A 20927-nucleotide genomic window follows, 5' to 3' on the forward strand; every position below is an offset into this window, starting at 1 on the left:
GGCAGCTCTCTATGATCACTGATTTATAAGGATTGTTGCTGAAACACCTCATGCTGCAGCACTGAGTCCTTATTCCATTTGGTTCTAGTTTCTTTATGACTAAATGTTACCTCTAGGCTTTGAGGAGAGGATCCATGTCTGCAGTGCAAAGCTGAGTTTTTACAGAAGGGCACAAAGCCCGTAGACAGGCTTGAGGCAGCACAGTGAGCTTCCATTTTAAATACGTGGCAGGGAAATCCTTAGTGGTGAAAGCATAAATGTAGAGCCTGGTGGTGGCATTTCACCTGCAGCAGGTCCTCTCCTCGGTGCAGAAAGTGCCTCCTCTGTACTGCCAATTCGGTGGTGGAAAATGAGCTGGGTAATGGGTGGATTTTTTTACGACTTGTTTGGCACGTCAGAGGAAAAGTACTGTGAAGTCTGAGAATGGTCCACACAAGCTAACCCACTTAGTGACTAAAGGGACTAAGCTGCCTTAATTGCTGCTGGTCCTAGATTCCCATGAATTGTACGATCTAAATGAAAACTTAAATGCTTGGTTAGGTTGTTGGGTTGACTTGGATGATGTATTTGAGCTACCAGAGGAAATTAGAGTAGTTCAGTTGGAGGAGACCTACAAAAATCAATGAGCCTAAAATGAAGCTGTTAAATCACTTTTTAGAAGCTAAACTAATCACCAGTATTCTGTTTTTCTTCCCAAAAGGCCCCGGAGTTGCTGGCTACCTTACTGCAGGGACGACGTCATCTGTAATGCCCAACATACCACCCCCGGTAGACAACGAAGTGGGAGATGTCAGCTAAGGACTAGAAATTCATGTGAAAGAGGCACAAAGGCAGACTGGCCAGTGATGAGGAACAGCGTTTTCCTCCAACACATTGAAGTGAACTTGCTGCCTTTCCAAGTGTTTAATGACAGTGTTATTCCTTTTTCTATGACTGTTTTTTAGGAAAAAGTTGGTGATTCTAACTATCACACTGTAACATAAGAAAGCACTCTGTGGATCAGCTGAAATGGGTACGCAAGAATTTTTTTTCTTGCTGTACGTAAGCACATTTTGTTCCTTTATATTTGTTTACAAGACTGTGAATCAAACTTTCCTAGTTTTTATATTTTATGACTTAGCATGACTGGAGTTGAGCTACAGTCTAGAGGAATTGGGCTAAAATCACTTTGACCTCACCAACCAACCCCCACTAAAAGGGCATCCCTTCTGTTCCCAGTCTGACATGATCACTCCTCGTTGAACTTGACTTCCAAAGGGTTTCTCCCCGCACCAGTTCACTGATGTCCTTAATCATTAACGTTATCTTCCTGAGATCAAACAGCGTTAGACACTTGTATGTATAACTGGCTTTACCAAATTGAAAAAGCTTCAGCAAAAAACTTAAGGTTGACATGTTATGTAAGAAATTAGTGTAATTGTGAAATGTTCTATACATTATCCAGTATATAAAAACTTTCTATATTGAGTGTACATTATACAGATCATTCATATGTACATAAAATTTTAAAATAAAGGGAATTAAGAGCCTTGTTAATGAGATAAAGTTGGTGTTCTTATGTAGCAGTTCTTTGAGGGTATGGGAAATGAGGGTGGCCAAAGACCTTAATTTGTATGTGGCTAAACGGGGTTCCTAGGACTTGTTGCTTGGAGAAATATGTTGTGCAGGCTCTGACACTCCAGAGCAGAGCTACTAAATGATGAATAGTGGTACAGGGTAGGTTGTCTTGTATTTGAAATTCACTTCAGTAACTGACTTGTTGACATCCTTAGTTTCCTGGGAAACGGTCATGGCAAGAAGAAACAAATACCAGTGGGAATACAGAAAAACATTATCACTTGCTTGAAAGCTGTTATTTTGTAGGTATAATGAACTGATACAAAGAAACTTATTTGCAGAAAGCTTCCTGTTGCAGGTACTTGGTAACTGTACCACCCTGACTTCAGCAGCTCTTGTTGGAATGCCTTTCAAGTGAATGCTCATCTAGTTCTCCTCAGTCTTCAGGATGAAACTGGAGCAAGTTCTGACCTTACGCCCTACAGCTATTTCTTTCTGAGCTCTGACATCAGGCTAAGGTTGGTTATGCAGAAACATAATCACTTTTATCATTAAGTTAATTGTCGATCGCCCCGTAAAAGCTGAAATATTCTACCTGTACTGTCCTACTTCTATAGAAAATAGAACTAATGACAGTGCTGTTTTCTGTCATCTGCTTGCTTCTGTTGTATTAGTGAGTTCTGTGCTAAGTAACTTGTGTCAGGGGATTGTTACAGACACGGCACTGAGGAACTGTGACCTTTGGGAACCTCAGAGATGGGCATGAATGGCAGAGCCTGTTTTGGTGGCTGAGGGAAACGTGAACTGCCCTGTGCAAACCAGTCTCAGTTCCAGCCAAAATTTCAGCTCTTCAGAGGAGAAGATGCCTCTGAATCTCAGACATCTTCAAGAAAGGGCAGGAGCAGCTGCAGCCAGGAGGAGGCTTGTGAGGCTGCACAAAAGGAAAGTTGCAAGGAAATATGATAAATAATGGTGCTGATAAGGAGAAATGGGAGATGACTTTGAGGGAACAACGTAAGGAACAGGAGATGACAACGACCTGCTATACCTTAAAGTCCAAGATCCTGTGCTGCCCTTAGCCCCACTTGAAGGGAGGAAGAGGGAGTTCAGAGTGTAACATTTGGTGAAAATGAGGAGAGTTTAGAGCAGGGTAAAGGGGAGGAAAGGGTATTGGACTGAAGCCGAGCTTTGGAAAGGGGAAGAACACCATTTATTTGTTTAATGGTTTGTCATTTAATCAGTAATTAAGTTTGTCAACTTGCCATAAATCGTATGAAATCGCCAAATGAAAACTGCTTTGACTACAATAAAAAGTTAGAGGGTTTTGGCTCAAAGCAAATAAAGCACTTTAAGCCTGTTAGAAAATAGATTTTAATCAGTGTTATAAAGAACCCAGACAAATCCTGTTTACATGTACCCTTACTTCAGACAGGGCATTCTACAAACTCTTAGAGCAAGCCCTGATTAATAAATGTAATACTTACAAGTTAAGGTTGAGAATGCATACTGATTCAAACCAGAATCAAGGTTTTATATTGATCCAATTTTAGCTTAGACATTATTGCACTGAGTAATGTGATCTTTCCTAAGGCCTCCATCCACATGAGAGGGCTTTATGCTGACATCAAATTTTTGCAGTTAGCTTTTTCGATTGATCGAGCAGCTCCCACCTCGCAATTGTTGAGAGATGAACTTCATCAGGCCCGTCCGCCAGGCGCAAGGTGCGAATGTAAGCAAACCTGTGTGGGAAGATCTGAATTAGGTACAGCCCTTTTGCAGTAGCAAACTAGTCTGACAGCAGGAGTTCTCAACTATTTCTGCTAGTCATCCTTTTAATGAGATTCCTCAAAAGACAGGAGGTGATGTTCATAACACAGGAGGTACTGCAGCAAAATCCTTCTGGCAGGGTTGAGATGCATGGGCTGGAAATCCCAAAGGCTTGCTTTACTTCATCAACATAAGGGATCAGACTGAGCTTTAGAAACAGATCCTCTCTGCTGCTTGTAAGAACCAGTTTAGGTCCACTGGCAGCTTCTGTGTTTTGGTGGTGGTTGTTTTTTGGTTGTGTTTCTCTTTTTTTTGCTAAGGATAAAGCAGTGCATGGGGATTTAATTCGAAGAGCATGTTGTGCAAGAGGGCCTGTTTACTATGATTTCTGGCTCCCTGAGGTTAAAAAAAAAAAAAAAAAATGTACTGGCATGATAAAATTACCTTATCTCTAGTAATTAAGCCTTTACTTTATCCCTTACTCACAGTGAAGCCAAAGGAAAATCCTGGGAAACTCCACCTCCCCCGCACACTTGGATCGCACAGTCAATCACTTTAAGCACAGCTCGAGGTACAACCACTTTGGTCATGGCTACCTGTAGTTAAAGGAGAACACATTAACAACATTTTCATAAGAGGGAACATTTTACCAAACCATTCTACTGAGGCCTGGTTTCTCATAGTGCATCCCTTCTTTAGAGGATGGATGAGAGCTCTGCTCTTCCCATTCCCTTAGTGAGTTAAATCCTCTCCAGGAGAAAAACACAAAACTTTGCCATTGGGTTGAGGTGACTAGGCTCTACTTCCTCAATCTGATAAGTATTGAAAAATTAAACTTTTTATACTGAGCTCTCTCTTCGATCTCAATATGAGAGTTCCTATTGCAACATGAAGTTGTACTCTGTGATTAGGCCAACTTTTAGCAATATTTTTAGTTTAAATTTCAACCAGTTATCTTGTGAAAAAGCGCAGGTTCCAGCTGCCAACAAGCTTACCTCTTTCCTAGCTCTTCTGTTGCCCAACGTGTCAATCTTGCTGGCTGTTTTTAGCGTTAGCAGTCTCGCCTGTTCTATGCTAAGGCGGCACTCAGCAATCCAGTGGGCAACAACTTCCTGAGGAGACAGAGAAAAGAAATAACAGTTAATGCCTTCTACCTTGCCAGGGTAAACCTGCCCTAAGGAAGGTGTCTGTATTCCTCAGCATACCTTCAGTCATTTGGAGAGGAACTTGTGTAAATTAAAGCTAGTTAGATGCATCTAATTTACTATGAAGGGAAAAAAGAAAAAATATTTAACACAAAAAAAGCCACAGCCCTGCTTTCCCTGGCAGGGACAAGCAAGGAGGGAGGGAAATACAGCCTTCAAAGCCTGCTTTTTTACTCTCTGCTTTCCTTTACCTGATACTGCACCTCACAACCCTCTTTCCACGTGCTGTGCCACGCTATAGAAAACCTTGGGGTGTTTGATAGGGTGAGGTGGTGAAAGAGGAGAGAGAAACCAGTTGTTTTTCGTAAACTACTGGTACTGGTGTGTTAACACACCCTGGCAAACAGCTGCAGGGTGGTGCCAGCTGCATCTGTCTTCACAGTGATAAATTAGCAGCTCCCTTAATCCAAATGAAGTTTGAAATACGGGATAGTTGCTTGCAAAATCTGATCCTGGCAGCCCTTTCCTTCTCAGCTGTTTTCTCTGTGCACATCAGAAAAACGTTCATGTGATGCTGGTCAGTGAACAGCCCACTGGAGCCTCTGCCAGTCTCAGGCATGCTCCGGGCTGTAGTAGAAGATGCAGCTGCCTCCTGCCCTGTCTTGCCTGTGTCTTCATCAGTCTTCCTTTTGATGAGCTGCTGACAAATGCAGAGTGCACCTCATCCACCTGTTATTAATTCTGTGTTGTAGCAGTGAAGGGAAGTTTGGCAATGACACGACTGTAAAGTGGATCTGTAAGCTCGTTCCCTCTGGCTCTATACAAACTTCTCCATAACCTGTGCCAGACACTAACTCAGCTTCCTCTTTCCATTGCCTTTACATGTTTGTTTTTTCCAATAAAGTCATCTTATCTGCTGGGTAAGGCTGAGGAACACTTGAAATGTGATAGGGCTACCTCCTAAATTCCCATAAATTCCTATGGATTCCTATTAAAAGGAGCCTGTCAGCTTATTCTGCCTTTTGATCCAAGAGAGAAGCTCGCTCTCACAAAACTGTATTTCAAGTCCAGAGCTAGAAAAGACCAAAATCCCAGTTTGGCCTTGTACTGGGCTATACTTTAATGCGTACCATTAATCAAATACCTGTCCAAACATCACTAGAAGAAGATGAAAACCGTAGTAGCAAAATCTGTATTGAAAACCAGCTAAGGATTGTAAGGAAAAAAAAATCCTAAAGTTACAGTGAAAAATGGGAGCCTCCCAATATGATTTTTTTTTCCTTAGACCTCTGAAGCATCATTAACAGTAACTTCATGGCAGGGCACAGCTATTGCACTGTCCATTGCATGGGCAAAACAACAGGTGGTATCTGGACTGCGTGAACTAGGACAAAGAGAGAACGTGCTTACGTGGTGGTACAGCTTCTTCCCAAAAGTCTCTCTCTCTGCCGCACGCTGGCACATGATCTCTAAAGCGGTTTCAGCCGCACCGATGGACCTCATGCAGTGATGAATTCGGCCTGGCCCGAGCCGACCTTGTGCGATCTCAAACCCTCTTCCCTCACCTGGTGGGAAAGAAAAAACAGGTACATGCACATTCCTTGGTTCCTGCTTCAAACAATTCGTGGCTCAGAGCAGAAGGGGCCACATAGCATCACTGCTAAAAGCAAACCTGAAAGCTTATTTTGTGGGATTGTTGTGCTCATTTAACTAGGTCTGTATTAACCTACTGTTAATACAACCTACAGCACAAAGAACACCCCAAGGTGGTTTCTGAGAGGCTTTGGTTTACCTGATTTAATGTTAATCTCACACTGAAAAATACACCTTTGATGCCTGGTATAAGAATCTGGGGGAAAACTTTGAGCTTTCCAAGTCCAAGGGCTACTACAGAGAGCAAGTTCTTTCAGAGTAACAAAAATAATTTAAAAAAAAAAAAAAATTAAATGCTGATGTTTTCCAGCTAAGAGAACTAGAGCAAAGGTGTCCCTGCAGCAGGTCACAGAGCTGGCCGGCTCATTCTTTCATTTTTCTTTCAGTTCTGCTAAATCTGCAGGTACCCAGGTTTGGCTGGCCACAGACTGCACCAGAACAATCTTTTTAAAAAAGCAGTTAAGTCTACAAAAACTGGCTTGGGGGAAAGAATGCCACTGATGGTTTCTGCTTTGCTCTGCTTCAGGGAACTGATTTTTGCACAACAGCTACAGCTACCTTACTTCCTTCAATCATCTTTTTGCTCTAAACAAGCTCTATTCAGGCAGCAGCCAGGCTGCTACAGAACACGTGGCTCCCTCTTACACGTGGTTGAGAACCTGGCTCAGCCAGCCAGTCCTGGGGGACACACCTTATCTAAGGAATCCCCCACTAGCATTTTACGCTAACGTAGGATGAGTCATAAAACAAACCGTTTTGTAAAATTTGGTTTGTTGCTGTACGTGCTAAGAAGGAATTAATACTGAAACTCACCCAGTATTATATTGGAGGCAGGTACTCGCACGTCATTAAAATGTATCTCAAAGTGGCCTCCGTGGATCTCATCTGCAGGTACAGAGAAAACACAATAAATAAAATGAAGGAGGATGCAATATGCATTTAAAAAAAAATAATACAGGCCTTCAATTTGACTGTTTGTCTGCATTTTACTGGTCTATGTCGTATACAATATTCATGAATATTACTGCAGCTGCTGAGATCGCCAACAACTTACCAGCCATACAGCTGATAAATAACCATCACCTACCCAGGTAGCCAAACACGGAGAGGGGTCTTATCAGCTTCACTCCTGGCGTGTCCATGGGAACAAGGATCATGCTGTGCTGCTTGTACCTGATCAAGACAGAAGATACAAGTTGCAATTAACTTTGAGCTGCCCCCTCTGTCCCCTCCCCTTTCTTTTTTTTTTTTTTTTTATTTTCTATCCTCCCTTTAGCACTTCCATAAAGAAAATTGTGAGATTTACCTATACTGCTTGCAGCCATCCTGCCTGCACATAGTATGGCACGCGTGCTGCAAACCTCCTTGAACTTTACCATCTAATGCACCATGAATGAAAAGGTATCGTGTCTGTCACCTGTGCAAGTTTCTACCATCTGCTCCTGTATCGCACAGCCCATTTCCTCCTCTCGGCTATTCCTTTTTGTTCTCAAAACACATTTATCATCGTCATAATTTTGGCTTGCCCGTAGTTCAGGAAAATGACCCTCATGTTTAAATTCCTCCAGGAAATGTAAGGGCAGTTAGTAGTCACACAAGACTGGAGGCGACTTCCCAGGTACCGGAACTCAAGTCTCCTGTTCTAGAAAGTGCAGAACAACAATTCCTTCCGTGAACTCTTGTTCAGCTTCCAAGAGCTCAACAGATGCCACAGCTTGCACAGCCTCTGGACAAAGCATCCTGTATGCTGGAAGACAGTTACTGTTTACTTTTCAATGGAAGCTTATCAAATCCAAAAACCTCTGATCATCAGTGGAATTTGGGCTAAAATCCAACTTGGCAATAAAAATTGTTTTAATCTTGTGTGTCACAAGCTGCGTGATTTCAGTGGAACCAGTCACAAAGCATTTTACTCACAGCTTGCATAAGATTTTTGCAAGAGGAAATTTCAGTTCGGTAATAGCAGTTGAACGTGACATGCCTCACCCTTATTTTAAGCAAAAAGAAAAATTGTATTCCTATGTAGGAATGGAATGAGTAGGTCTGATTAAAGATGTGCAATGCTCTCTATGCACGTAACTTCACATAAACACCCTGTGTCTCAAACTTAATTTCTGTACCTACAGATAATTTTTTGAAGAACTTAGCAGACAGCTTCAGGTCTCTGATAGGCCACTAGTACTTGTCTGTTCAGGCAAGCTTTGAAAAGTTGTGTTTTGTTATTGTTTAAGCAAGCAATTTCTCTCATTAACCATTTTCATAAGCCACACTTACAAATTGTAAGCCCAAGGTGGTATACATTTCAAATTAAGTAGGAAAAAAAAGGCAGCATGCTATTGACATAAGGATATGACACCCCATAAAGAGGTGCATTCAAGTCCTAAATTCTTCTCTACCCTAGACAACAACTGACTCTCCTCTCTTCCTGTGGGCTGATGCTTGCAGAGAGTCAGGACGTGTGCCACGGGGCCCTAATCCCAGTGATGGTGACAGCAGAACGGGCACTACCCTAAGAGCAGTCATGGCACAAAAGAGGCCATTTAGGGAGCCGGTGGCCATGTGTCAGCAGGCAATATGAGGCCTATCTTGGCTGCCCACCCAGCTCACCCATACACACGGGCTGACTTCGTGCATCCAGTGCACATCGACACAGCTGCACGCACACTGGCAGCAGAGGAAGCTGCCCCACTCTCCTGTTCTGGAAACAACTAATTCAAACTAAAAATACTGCGGCCAAGATAAAGTTGGTGAACTCCAGAGAATTTCCTGATCCAATTCATCACACAGCTGCACAAACACTCGAGCTACTGCAATGGAGGGGGAAGCACGTGGATGCAAGTTGGTGAGAGTGAAAAAATTGAGAGCTTTCAATCAGCAGCAGCTGAGAGCAGAGCAGGAACAGGTCATTAACATTGTTTGCTAAAAAGATGCACGAACAGGTTTGGAAGTCCCCTGTAATTCACACCCACAGCCAACCAATCAAGGCAATTAATGCTATCCCACTTAAAGTTTTTGCAAGCAGTGAAACAAATTTTAGGTAACTCTCTGAATCTAATGTAACTCCTTACCTGGATGCTGAGGAGTTTTTGGTTTTGCCCATTACAATTGCAACTTTGCAATTCGGGTTCCCAGCACCTTAAAAAAGTCACAAAAATAATTTTCACTATGAAAATCTCAATACAGAATCAAATGAAGCTTCATGTGGATAAATCTGCCTTCTTTTTGTGTTACAGGAACAAGTCTGCAATCGACTTCTGTGTTTATACTCAGTAAGCAAACATGAACAAAATCCGTATTATTACTTAGTATGCAAATTGAATTGATTTATGGGGAGAAAACCAAAAGCCAAACATCCAAACCCTCCAGGACCCAGCTCTGCCACCTGTTCCTATGAAAAAAGAACAAGAAGGAACTTGACGAGGAATCTAATTACTTTTGTCTCCACTGCAGCTTAGCAAGTAAGTGTAACACAAAGCACACCTGAAGGTGAAATGCTGCCAATTCGAAAGTAAAACTTCTTCAATCTGTAAAGACTGGAGGATCTACATGGGAATGAAATGCTGACCACATTATAGCCAGTGAGTTAGGCGAATAAGACCTCTTAAGGGTTATCACTGATGACTTTGCTACTATTGCAACAACTTCAGGAACTTCCCTTAAGCAACTGATTTTAGTTTGTGCTTCAAATAAATAAGCTCAGTGCAAATTGTTGACTGAAAATAATCTGCTAGCATCCCAAGCCATTGACAACCTTATTTGATACGCATATTTGTAGCATAAAGCTGACATTTTAATGTACAGGTCCTAAAAGATTCTACCATCGATTAAAATGGCAAAATTTTTCTAAGACACCTAATCCCTGCTATTTTTTTCTTTCAAAGTTCCTTAGTACCCAAGCATGCCCTCATTCCTTTCAATGTCTCACGCACACAACAAAGGGAAAAGAGGGCAGGACTGCACTGGACACGTAGAATCGAGGATCTTTTACCTTTGTAACTGTTCAGGCAGCTGTTACCACAAGGCCTGTGAGCCTCTGGCCTACACAATACAACCACCTGGCTTCGAGAAGAGCTCCTTCCTTGTAAGGCCAGCTGCTGGGATGGCCAGGAAGTGAGAAGAGAGATTTATTTCCTTCTGATCTGTTTTGAGGGCTGTTCACCTTCCTCTCCTGCAGCATGCTGTTTGTCCTTTGTTTTTGATCAGGGCTATCTGTGGCCCACAGGCAGCGCTAGGCTTCTGAGCTAAACAGCTGAGCAAAAAGCTGAGGTGGGAAGGGATAAATCAGCTTGGTAGAGAAAAGGAAGAACTCAGTCAACTCATTTGGGCAAGTACAACGGGCAGGTGATCAGCCCCCAGAGAACACAACACACGCTTTGCAGCGTATTCCCCTAAGAGGAGAAGTGTTGGGCTCTGAAGGGGTAACTGACTCTTCTCCTTTTCCACAGAATTGCACATGTGGTATCTTCTAAATCACATTTATGTTGAAGTGAGGTTTACAAGAAAGGTTATTTTGACTTTCTGGCATCAGCACACAAACGGTTTTGTAAACTACACTCAAAAAACATCCCTGCTTCAAAAAAAAAAAGGCAGAATTTCACCACTCTGTGAACAAATCAGAAGAAGCTTTCATGTTGAACTTTGTGAGGAGTTCACTGAGAACCAGACATCTGGTCAGGAGTTCTAAATCATCAGAACAAATAAGTTCTTGGAAGGCAAATGCATACCTCAGTTTCATGCATACTTTTTCCCATCTAAGCACAGCAAAAAAGGACAAATTCCTGGCCTTTCTGCTCCTTCCAGCCTAAAGTTCTGAACATCCCAAACAAATTTCAGTCCAACTTTGAGCATAAATTCCAGAAAGAAAGAAGTTCTAGTCCAACACAGGTCTCTGAAAGATTCCAGTGCTTTGAAAAAAATGCAGGCTGCCTGGATGGAATAAATCCCTAGTTTATAAATGGCATTCACATGTTACTTCTGGAATTCAGAGAAATTGCAGGAGGAGGGGAGGGAAGAGCCACAGACGCCTGTCATTTTGGCTGGAGTTAGTTGCAGTTCTGCAAGAAACTCACAATCCAACAAACAGAAATTACAGAGATTTTAGGAGGTCAGTTTTAAGTACAGTTCTGCCCTGACAGGCTTTATAATCAGCATTTTCATACGTATGTCTGCCCGACCTATCCAAAACCTGTAAACCACAATGCTGCTCCACTTGGAGTCATTGTAAGTTTAACTAACGTATTGTATGTTTAAACCCTTCATTGCGCTCACACATGCAAAGACAAAGACACTTTAAAATGTGCGTAGAGGACTGATCACAACCCTATGAGAAACCTAATCTTTGCTATCCGAGGGCTCAAGATGCTGACCTTCACAAAATCAACTCATATATGGGTTCTTCTTGGCGGAGAGTACTAACTAGCACAGACACAGACAGTACAAACTTCACTGGTTTCATAAGCCAATGGCACTTAATTTTTGCAATTTCATTACCTGTTTCTCATTTTGCAACTTAGTTACCTGTTTTTCAATGTCCCATCTTTCAACTTTTGGCTAGGAAGACTAAGGTAAGATAATCTACTCCTTGAATACTCAGAATACCTATAGCTCTTGTCAGGTTACTGCTCAGCCAGCTGGGTTACCTCTCCCAGTTAAAGATCAGAGGTCTGTGATGACATTTACCATCTCAGCAACTTCAGAGGCACTGACGGACAGATGTTCTGGACTCTCCTCCAAGAACAGACTGGATTGAGTAGGGTGGATGGCAGCGCGCTGTTGGCTGCTGTCAGTAGAGATCTAATGGAGACAAGGGGATCTCAATTTTCCCCCTCCTCCATCCCATTTTTACACAGCTGCAGGTGCTTCTTAGTCAAACAATCCACTGGCACTTTGCATCTACTCTTGTACTTTTGAGCACATAGGGCCATACTAAAATGCAGCCTGGCGTGATGGCATTATTCCTGTACCCTGACTGGAGGCTTCTCTTCTCCCTGTACCCTGCAAAGCTCTGAGGAACCGAGGCACTGCAATAACAGCCCGGTACTTACACGAGTTGCCTTCCTGCAGCCTGCCCACAAGACCTCTTAGCCACTGACAATGCAAATGCCTTTTCTGCAGGTAAATGCACAGACATATAAGAAGCCCCCCCAGGGAGCTTTCTCAGTTCTGCCCTGGTTATTCTATCACGTTGGGGACAATATTGAGACGAGCCATCCAGGAGAACTGCGAGGCTCCCTTATTTTATGGATACAGAGCTCAGGCCTCTTAAGCAACGACGTGACTTGCAAGGAGCAGACATGCTGGAAGCAACCCAAATATCCTTATCTATCACGGCAAACACCAGAAAAAATGCTATGACAACTCAAGATGAAGGCTCTAGCTAAGAACTCAGCACAAACACTGCAGCATTCTTTCTTCGGTCTGTAATTTCTCTTCCAATCTATTTTTCTTCTTCTCGTGAACACAAATGAAGCTAGAAGAATGTGGAAAACATCTGCCTGTTACGTTCTGAGCTGTCCACTTCGAAAACCTTTCCTTTCATGTATTCCAAAATAGCTGAAACACAGACAGATGGCTAATCCAGCCCTAGCAGGTGTGTCAGTTTAGCCAGCATGCCAAAAGGCGAAACCTGACTTCGGGTCTGCCCAAAGCCTCTCTTCATCATTTGGCATCGATATTGCATTTACTGAAACTCATACAATTGCTACAGGATACAGGGAAATCCAACTAGAATTAAAGCTCTGAAAGACCAGGAAAGGCTCCTGACCCTCTGCACAAGACAATACCTGCACAAGAGACCAATTTGAGCTCTAGGGATTGTGGAAATTTAAGCAAGATCCAGCTATCTCAGGAACTCTTAGCACAAGTCCATACCTCAGTGCTGAAATATCAACATCTGCATGTGAAACACAGAACTGTTGCATCTTTCATCTCCAGGAAAAGCACTGCCTCCTTATAACCCAGGCAGCACACTTACAAGTGGAAGAAACATTGCCTCATGGAAGGAACAGCATCTTATTTTTCCTCTACAGTTTCTGAAGAAATATTATCAAACACTGCTGTGATTATGAGCCTGACTGGTAACATCCAATTCCCTGAGAACTCTCCCACAGGGCGCAGGAGTATCTGCTTATCCTCTGGCTGACAGCTTGCTACTTGTTTTCACATCTGTTTGCTATCACCTTCCCAGTTTTTTTCAATATCTAATACCGAATGAGCCAACATTCCACTCCATTCCACAAAAAGCATCCATCTCTTCATTGTATCCCCTGAAAAGTTACTAAAAAGTGGGATAAAGGGTTCTCTTAAACCCTTACATAGGCAGCTATCAAAAAGCAGAGTACTGCCCTGATGAAACGATGCAGAGACTTCCTACTGGCTGCTGTCCTAGAAAAGATCTCTCCCACTTTTTCCTCCTTTTCACATTTTAAGTGTGTGATCTGTTAAACCCTTTTGACTATATGAAAAAGGGACTTTCAGGACTAACCCAAACTGTAACATACTGAAGTAGTAGGAGTTTCGATGTTTGAAAGAATACTTGCATGCCAGGGAACAGGGAAGAAAGTAGGAAACGTGACACCTCAGCACAGAAGTTTCAAGGAAAGCAGGATTTTTTTCTTCTTACTGGCGAGTCAAAATGAAAGTGCAACTGATTTCCAGAGGAGGGTGTGGTGCCTGAAGACAAAATGTAACGTGTCAGACCAACTCAGACCATTTCACTGGAGCACATCTCAGTTGCAGTACCTGCTACCACTCTGCTGACAAAAGGTTAGTTTTGTTTTATTTTTTGCAGTTCTGTATGCTAGCAATGATGTATCTATCTTATTTACAAGTAGAAGAGCTAGGATTTACTCTTCCTTAAGTTGGCTTTACAGAGAGACTTCATTTAACTAAGGCACATGCTTGTTTCCAATTTTAAAAATAGATTCGTTCAGTAGAAGAGGAGGAGGTTACTGCTCGATTCATCAAAGAAAAGTCTGTATGTTTAAACTGGGAATATTAACTTCATTCAACGTGTATTTGGATGATCAATTCCATGTCAAGTTTATCACACAGAAATGCTGAATTTGTATCTAACTAGAAGGTTGGAAAAATAATGCAAAAAATCATACGATGCTGTCTATTAATATACCTATTAACATATCTCCTAGAAAACAATACTTGAAAAAGCAGCTGAGGTTCTGAGCTGTTTTGGGTACGTGTGGGCAGTTGTGTATGCAATAAGACTCCTTTCTGTGCATGACATCCTGAGCACTCTCCAGCTGTAAGATTCAGTCTACCCACACGAATTTGATTCTGTAAGAAATTCCGCTGGGTCATAAAGTGGCTCGCTCTGCGGGCTGAGACTAAATCTGTTCTTGCACCGTTCAGCAACTGGCTCCGCGGGACAGCTGTGCTTTATGGAGCGTGCGTGTGCCTGAGAAACAACATCAAGAGGAATGTCATAATACGAATAGGCGTGCCAGCCAAAATATGACTTTATTTTCAAGGGAGAAATGTCAACTATTGAATGCTACATAACTGTTTCTGTCAAGGACTTAGGTCAGCCAAAATCACGTAAGGCAGCAGAGCATGTTCCCTGTCACAGCCAAACTGCTTTGTGATATCCAGACTTCATAAAGTTTGCACTGAAGTGTTTGTTATTTGGCTTCCAAGCAAATTTGCCAGTGATGCAATATGATTAAGCATTCCCAGATAGGTTCTGTAATAGAAGTTTAGACCACAGCCTGAACTTTTCAATTAAAGTTTTAATTTTTTTTTCTAATCTTGGCTAAGAGGATTAAACTGAGGCTGCAGCAGTTCCCCTTCTACTAAAAAAAGAAACATTTGCTGCTGATGTCTAAATCTCTCCTTGAAGTATTATAAAGCTGCGAAAGATCATCCCTGCTGAAAAAGTCTGCTAACCTGAACTGTTAGGCACAGAGTTGACACCCCTGATAAACTTAATAAATAGAATTACGTTACTTTCCAGTCTGCACATCTCATTTAGGCAACAGTAAATGATAAGACTGCAAGACTTAAACTATGAGTAATCATTGTTTTGAAATGTTAACCAAAAAATTCTATATAGTCATTGATGGTGAAAGCCATACCAAATGGTTAATTCCTAACCAAAACAATTTTTAAAAATTATACAGCACAGTCACTTAGAAAAAAACACCACAATATAAATATCAAGTAAGAATAGACATTATTCATTTCTGTCTATTTAATTGGTCTGTATACCTGAATGAGCCATCAGTCAGTAACTTCTTTTTCCTGGTAGGCAGAATACATGAAAAATATTTTTAAGAAGATAGTTTGTCATAAAGATTTGGCAAACGTTCATTTAACCTCCTGTCTCAAAAACAGAGACAGTATTTGGAGTTTTTCAAAGTTTGAAAAAGCAAAACTGCAGCTCTGAGCAGAATGTCAGATAAAAATCTGTTTTCTGTAACATTGGCCTCAAATTCAGAAAATTGCAGAAGACGAGAAAGGGGCACATGTTTTTCATTTTCAGCAGCATTTTGCTACATCTGTTAAGAAATCTTAATCCCATCTATTTTAAGAGAATGGGGCTCTGCAACACTGTAGTTTACAACAGAAAGAATTTCAGCAAATTAGTCAATGAAAACAATTACAACAGAATACAATACTGTAGGACATGGCTTGCTTAAGACACGGTCTGAAGATAAGATCACTTAAACTTCAACCTTAAACAGGCAATGAGAATACAGCCCTGGTGTTTATGGAATAAATCCATCATGAGGCAGTACTTGAAAAAACCAGCTCAGATTCTGAACTGTTTGGGTACTTGTGGGCAGTTTTGTATGTGACAAGATTCTTTTGTGTGCATAACATCCTGAGCAGTTTCCTAAGATTCAGTCTGCCCACCTTAGTTTGATTCTGTAAGAAATTCCACTTGGGCATAAGTCGGTTCATTGCGTGAGACAAAGACTAAACTAAGGCTCTTCCGCCACCGTTCAGCAATTGACTCCATGGGGTAGTTGTGCTTTATGTACAAAATTTTAAAACTTGAAACCAATATTATTTCTTCGTTGTCTGTCTTCTCAATCCCTTAGCTCCTTCCCATCCATCCCTCTCCCCCTTTTTTTTTTTTTTTTTTTTTTTTTGACTTTTAGGATGGTCATGGACTGGGATATGAGCAACTCAACTGATTACTGGACTGAGGATGAGGAGGAGGACCTCAACTCTGTCATAGATTACAACATGTACGAGCTTCTCTGTGAAAAAGACGATGTGAGAAAGTTCAGGAAATTATTCCTTCCTGTGTTCTACGCACTGACTTTCACTGTCGGAGTCGCAGGAAATTCCTTAGTGGTAGCAATTTATGCCTACTGCAAGAAACTGAAGACCAAGACAGATATGTACATCATGCACCTCGCCATCGCCGATCTGCTCTTGCTCTTCACACTCCCTTTTTGGGCTGCCAACGCAGTGCAGGGATGGGAACTTGGAACATCCATGTGCAAGCTCACTTCTTCGCTGTACACCATGAATTTCAGCTCTAGCATGCTGTTCCTGGCCTGCATCAGTGTGGACAGATACAGGGCGACTGCTGGATCCCAAGGGCACAGAAGGGGTGGCAAACGCTGCAGCATGACCTGCTGCTGCGTCTGGCTGGCTGCCGTACTGCTCAGTATCCCTGAACTGATCTTTAACCAAGTCAAAAAGCACAATAACAGGAACGAATGCCTTCCTGTATTTCCAGCGAACATGGAAACGCTCTTAAAAGCGACCATTCAAATCCTGGAAATTATCCTGGAATTTCTGCTTCCTTTCCTAGTAATGCTGACCTGCTACTCGGTCACTGCTCGAGCAATCTTTAGATCTGCAAACACCAAAAAGTCTCGACCTTTCATGGTTCTGCTGGCAGTGGTGGCCGCTTTCATTCTTACTCAGCTACCTTACAACATCGTTAAGTTCTGGCGAGCCATAGATATCATCTATTTATTGATTACTGACTGTGATGCAAGTAAAACCATAGACATTGCGCTCCAGGTCACCAAGAGCATCGCTTTGTTCCACGCCTGCCTGAACCCTCTCCTGTATGCCTTTTTGGGCGCCTCCTTTAAAATGCACATTATGAAAATAGCAAAGAATTACGGCCACTGGAGAAGACAACAGCAGAACGGAGTGACTGAAGAAATTTCTATGAATTCTGAAGACCGTACTGAGCAAACAGTTAGCTTCACCATATAGACTATTATTGCATTACCTTACTCAAAAAGGGGAATTATTTACTAACTTCGGGGGGGGGAGGGGGAAGTTTTCTTTCAACAGCTGTTTCTCTGCAAGCCAACTTTCAGATGAATCTCTGAACCTGCAGACTAGCCAAGACACTACACTGCAATTTAAAGTGGAACATCATTATCAAAATTAAGTATTGAGCAAGAGCAAATACTGAAAGTGCCAGGAACAATTCAGGTATTTGCCATAAACAAACCAAAATATTAAGATTTTAAAATGGGGTATCGGTTCATGGCTGAGAATTGAGAGGGGAAAAAAAGCTATTTTCTAGATGTATTTTCACATACGTATAGCAACAAGAACATCCTCCACAAAAAAAAACACTAACTCCTGCTCTGTAGCTACCTAAAATGACCTTTCATCTCTCCATTTGTTGCTCACCCTAAACTTCAACAAGCCCAGTGTCCTACGGGAGGCACGTTCCACATCTCTGTAAATGTATCCTCAAATGTAAATGCCAAAATAGTGAAGTTGAAGCATTAGCAGAAATATAAGAAAAAGTTTTAAGAGAATTTTCAGACCCAGGGCCTGGAATTTCCGGTCAGAATCTGTAAAATGAACAAGACACTGAAATAACTATAATCTTCTAAATTATGCTGAGATACAATAAAATATAAGAACATTAAAAGTGCACTGCCTTTCATTTTTTTCATATCTTTATCTTTGCTTTGCTTTAGTAAGTATTGACATCTCTCATCACAGGCTTTTATCAATCAGCAGAGGCTAGAGGCCTTGGTTTTTTGAACGAGAGAGGTTCTGACTCCATGTGGAGCTTGTGGTTGGTGGGATTTACAGTGTTTCCATAGAGAAGTACCAAAGCTGTCCTCTACCCCAGGGCTGGCAAGAATTACAGAAAAACAGCAGTTTTCTCTTAGTCCCCGGAAAGGTTTGAAATACATTGATGTATCAGGTTTCCAAATGCAAAAAAAAAAGGATTATTACAACATACTGTCCCTGCCTTCAAACATCCTATGGACTCTAACAAAGGGCCTGAGCTATGGCTTATGAAAGCCAACAGGAATCTCCCAGTTTTAGTCACTGTTCCTAATTACATAATTGTGGACTAAAAGAAAAAGAACTAAGATGACAGACAAGAAACGATTGTAGCATAAACAAGACACAAACCTCTTCTCTCTGTTTAGATGACAAAAGCTTAGAGAATTTCAGTCCAGTATTTTGAGGAATAGCAGAGCACGAACAGGGAAATCAGAGGTGCTCGACAGATGGCCTACACACCCACCATAAGTCTGACATGTTTAAACTATGCTGGATTTACTGTAGATGTGCAAAGCACCCATACATAGCATGGTAAGAAACTCAGTTCTTCCAATGAAGCTAACAACTTCCTGCATTGTCTTCACACATACATTAATTTCCTGCGTGTGTGAATTACGACTTGTCTTCACACACACATAGCGACTGCACCTGAAATGACATCCTGACCGGGCTGTCAGGCTTCTGGAATTCCCAAACATCAAAGATCCTCATGTTCACCCAGACTAGAGAAGAAACAAAAAAACAAAAACAACCCAGCAGAAAAGGAGACTGTGACAGAGCTGTAACCCCGCCAGGCAGAAAATGAAATTCTACATGTAAGACAAAGCTGCATGTATGTGTTTCTCAAACTTCTTGACATTTCAGTGCCTATTATGAGTCTGTCTTTACACAAATCTGACTACCCTAATTATTTTGATTAGGGGTAAGACAAAGCAAATGATGCTTACTCTGAATACTCTTTTTCTGTGTATGACCTGCTAAAACACTTTCCCATTACTTCCTTAGGAACTGCAACACAGTTGTGAGACACTTCCTGAGCAAGGGTAGCAGCTAGCAGTCAAGTGACACTTTTAGGTCAGGAGGCTAGATACCACACCTGCCTCCAGTTCTGTGGTACTAGGAAAGAGAGCAAGCCCTATCTTCTGGTGAGTTTAAGTATTGCACAAGCATATCTGCGTAGGTCGCTGGCCCACACAAAGGTACACAAATGAAACATTAAAGTTTCGTTACAGCTAGTAACTCAGCTTCCAAATTCCTAGTGAATTATCATTTTCCAGAATATATCACTCATGTTTTGGTAAAAAAATAAATAAATAAAAATAAAATAAAATAAAAAAAAAAAGGTCTCCAAAATCAGGGACATTTAATACAAAGTCCAACTCACTGATTTTTCTGGGAAGTTTCTGGTATGAAAATCACATGTAGGAGGCAGTCTGTCAGTGTCACAGACTAGATTAACAATCAGGCCAAATTTTACTGGAGCTGCTCAAGCCTCACACACAAGCTGCCAAAGACATCTTCATAAAAACAAAGCTTAAAGACTGTGATCATAAACGTGAAAGTTACCAGATGGAAAGAGATACTTTGAAGAGCAATAGCAGCATTCACTCTGGAAACTAAACTGAGAGGTTCTAAAATGGACCGAAAAACTCCAATGGGATTTAAGTCTTGGACTTCCACAGAACAAAAGCTTCATTCTATTCTTTCTGTTGTTTTACCTTCTATTCTCTTTATTCAAGAAGAGTAAATTTTCCATCTCAGAAATGGAAGACAAACATTTCAAATTTTATCAGCTCTTGTAAAGAACTGTAGATGTAGTCACTCTTTGTAGGGTTTCTGTACTTACCACTGCTCCACCACTTCTTGCCATTGATCACATAACTGTTTCCATCTCGCTCGATGCTGCATCGCATATTGGTGGCATCACTTGAAGCCACATCAGGTTCTGTGTTAAAGAAAAAAAAAAAAAACAAACCACCAATACACATCACTGGATTAAATACACAGGTAGTACTACCACCACAAATATAGGGATCTAGACATACTCTTAAGACAGCATCGCTGTTCTGCTCCCAGCAGAAAAGCTGCTTTCAGAACCTCACTCTGCTGGTGATCAGAGGTATTCTATTTTCTAATAACATGTTATTCATAGCCACTTTAAACTTGCTTGTTTTTGAACTCAGACTACTCTTGAGAGTAAACATTGTTCTTCCTTCCGTGATGTTTTTAAATCCTTCCCCTTCCCGATGTACTTAGATAACAGTCATGTCTCAGCCTTTATCCTCCTAGATACTTGTCAAATGAAAATACAGAGATTTAAACTACTTTTGTGATAGATCATGAAATAGGTTACATCTAGAATAGGGTAGGCCACCTTCTTTAAGGTGAAAGCATCCTCTTCCTGTTGGGGAACATTGTGACACAGAAATTGCAAAATAAGAGCCTACCTCTGCAAGAGAGGGTTCTCTCAACTCTTTCAGACACGGGAAGATACACGTTTTCACATCACATGTTCAAAAGCTACCAGAAATGCGGAATACCACAAGCTTTGAAAAGCAAAAATGAATATAATGCTGATCTACACACAAAGCAAATCCTTTGTATGTTTTCCAATTTATCTTCAGGTTATGTCTTAAAACCTCTACCTGTGACATACTGTGAAAATACAAATCTTAAACCAGAATAAAGATACTTGTATCTATATGTATGTTTCTAGGGAACCCCCAAAACATACTTAAAAGAACAGGATAAATTCTATCATAAATCTGGTTTGTACAATAA

General features: G+C 41.4%; 3 protein-coding genes across 3 annotated transcripts in view; 2 read left to right on the forward strand and 1 right to left on the reverse strand.

Annotated features, from left to right (window-relative positions):
- The window catches only part of DNAJC13 (DnaJ heat shock protein family (Hsp40) member C13), a 53509-nt gene extending 52000 nt beyond the window's left edge, over positions 1–1509 (forward strand). Inside the window, exon 57 of the mRNA XM_084283066.1 lies at positions 701–1509. Within this exon, the coding sequence (XP_084139192.1) occupies positions 701–798 (98 nt within the window). The 3' untranslated portion in view covers positions 799–1509. The remainder of the gene's footprint in view (positions 1–700) is intronic.
- A 1235-nt stretch (positions 1510–2744) lies between these two features.
- The window catches only part of ACAD11 (acyl-CoA dehydrogenase family member 11), a 28591-nt gene continuing 10408 nt past the window's right edge, over positions 2745–20927 (reverse strand). The window contains exons 13-20 of the mRNA XM_084282906.1: positions 19993–20091; positions 9191–9257; positions 7210–7295; positions 6936–7007; positions 5880–6034; positions 4320–4436; positions 3811–3920; positions 2745–3296 (exon numbers count right to left, since the gene is read on the reverse strand). Coding sequence (XP_084139032.1) covers positions 3182–3296; positions 3811–3920; positions 4320–4436; positions 5880–6034; positions 6936–7007; positions 7210–7295; positions 9191–9257; positions 19993–20091 — 821 coding nt within the window. The 3' untranslated portion in view covers positions 2745–3181. The remainder of the gene's footprint in view (positions 3297–3810; positions 3921–4319; positions 4437–5879; positions 6035–6935; positions 7008–7209; positions 7296–9190; positions 9258–19992; positions 20092–20927) is intronic.
- Positions 13867–17333, forward strand: ACKR4 (atypical chemokine receptor 4). Its single transcript, XM_084282907.1, has 2 exons — positions 13867–13886; positions 16241–17333. Exon 2 carries the CDS (start codon positions 16242–16244, stop codon positions 17319–17321), a length of 1080 nt encoding a protein of 359 aa, XP_084139033.1. The 5' UTR covers positions 13867–13886; position 16241; the 3' UTR covers positions 17322–17333.

This window comes from Netta rufina, assembly GCF_964035555.1.
Source record: "Netta rufina genome assembly, chromosome: 2".
NCBI classification, from domain to species: Eukaryota; Metazoa; Chordata; class Aves; order Anseriformes; family Anatidae; genus Netta; species Netta rufina.

Bases quoted from the DNA above. Each gene is read 5' to 3' on its own strand.
- ACKR4 (XM_084282907.1), top strand. From the start codon at position 16,242: ATGGTCATGGACTGGGATATGAGCAACTCAACTGATTACTGGACTGAG.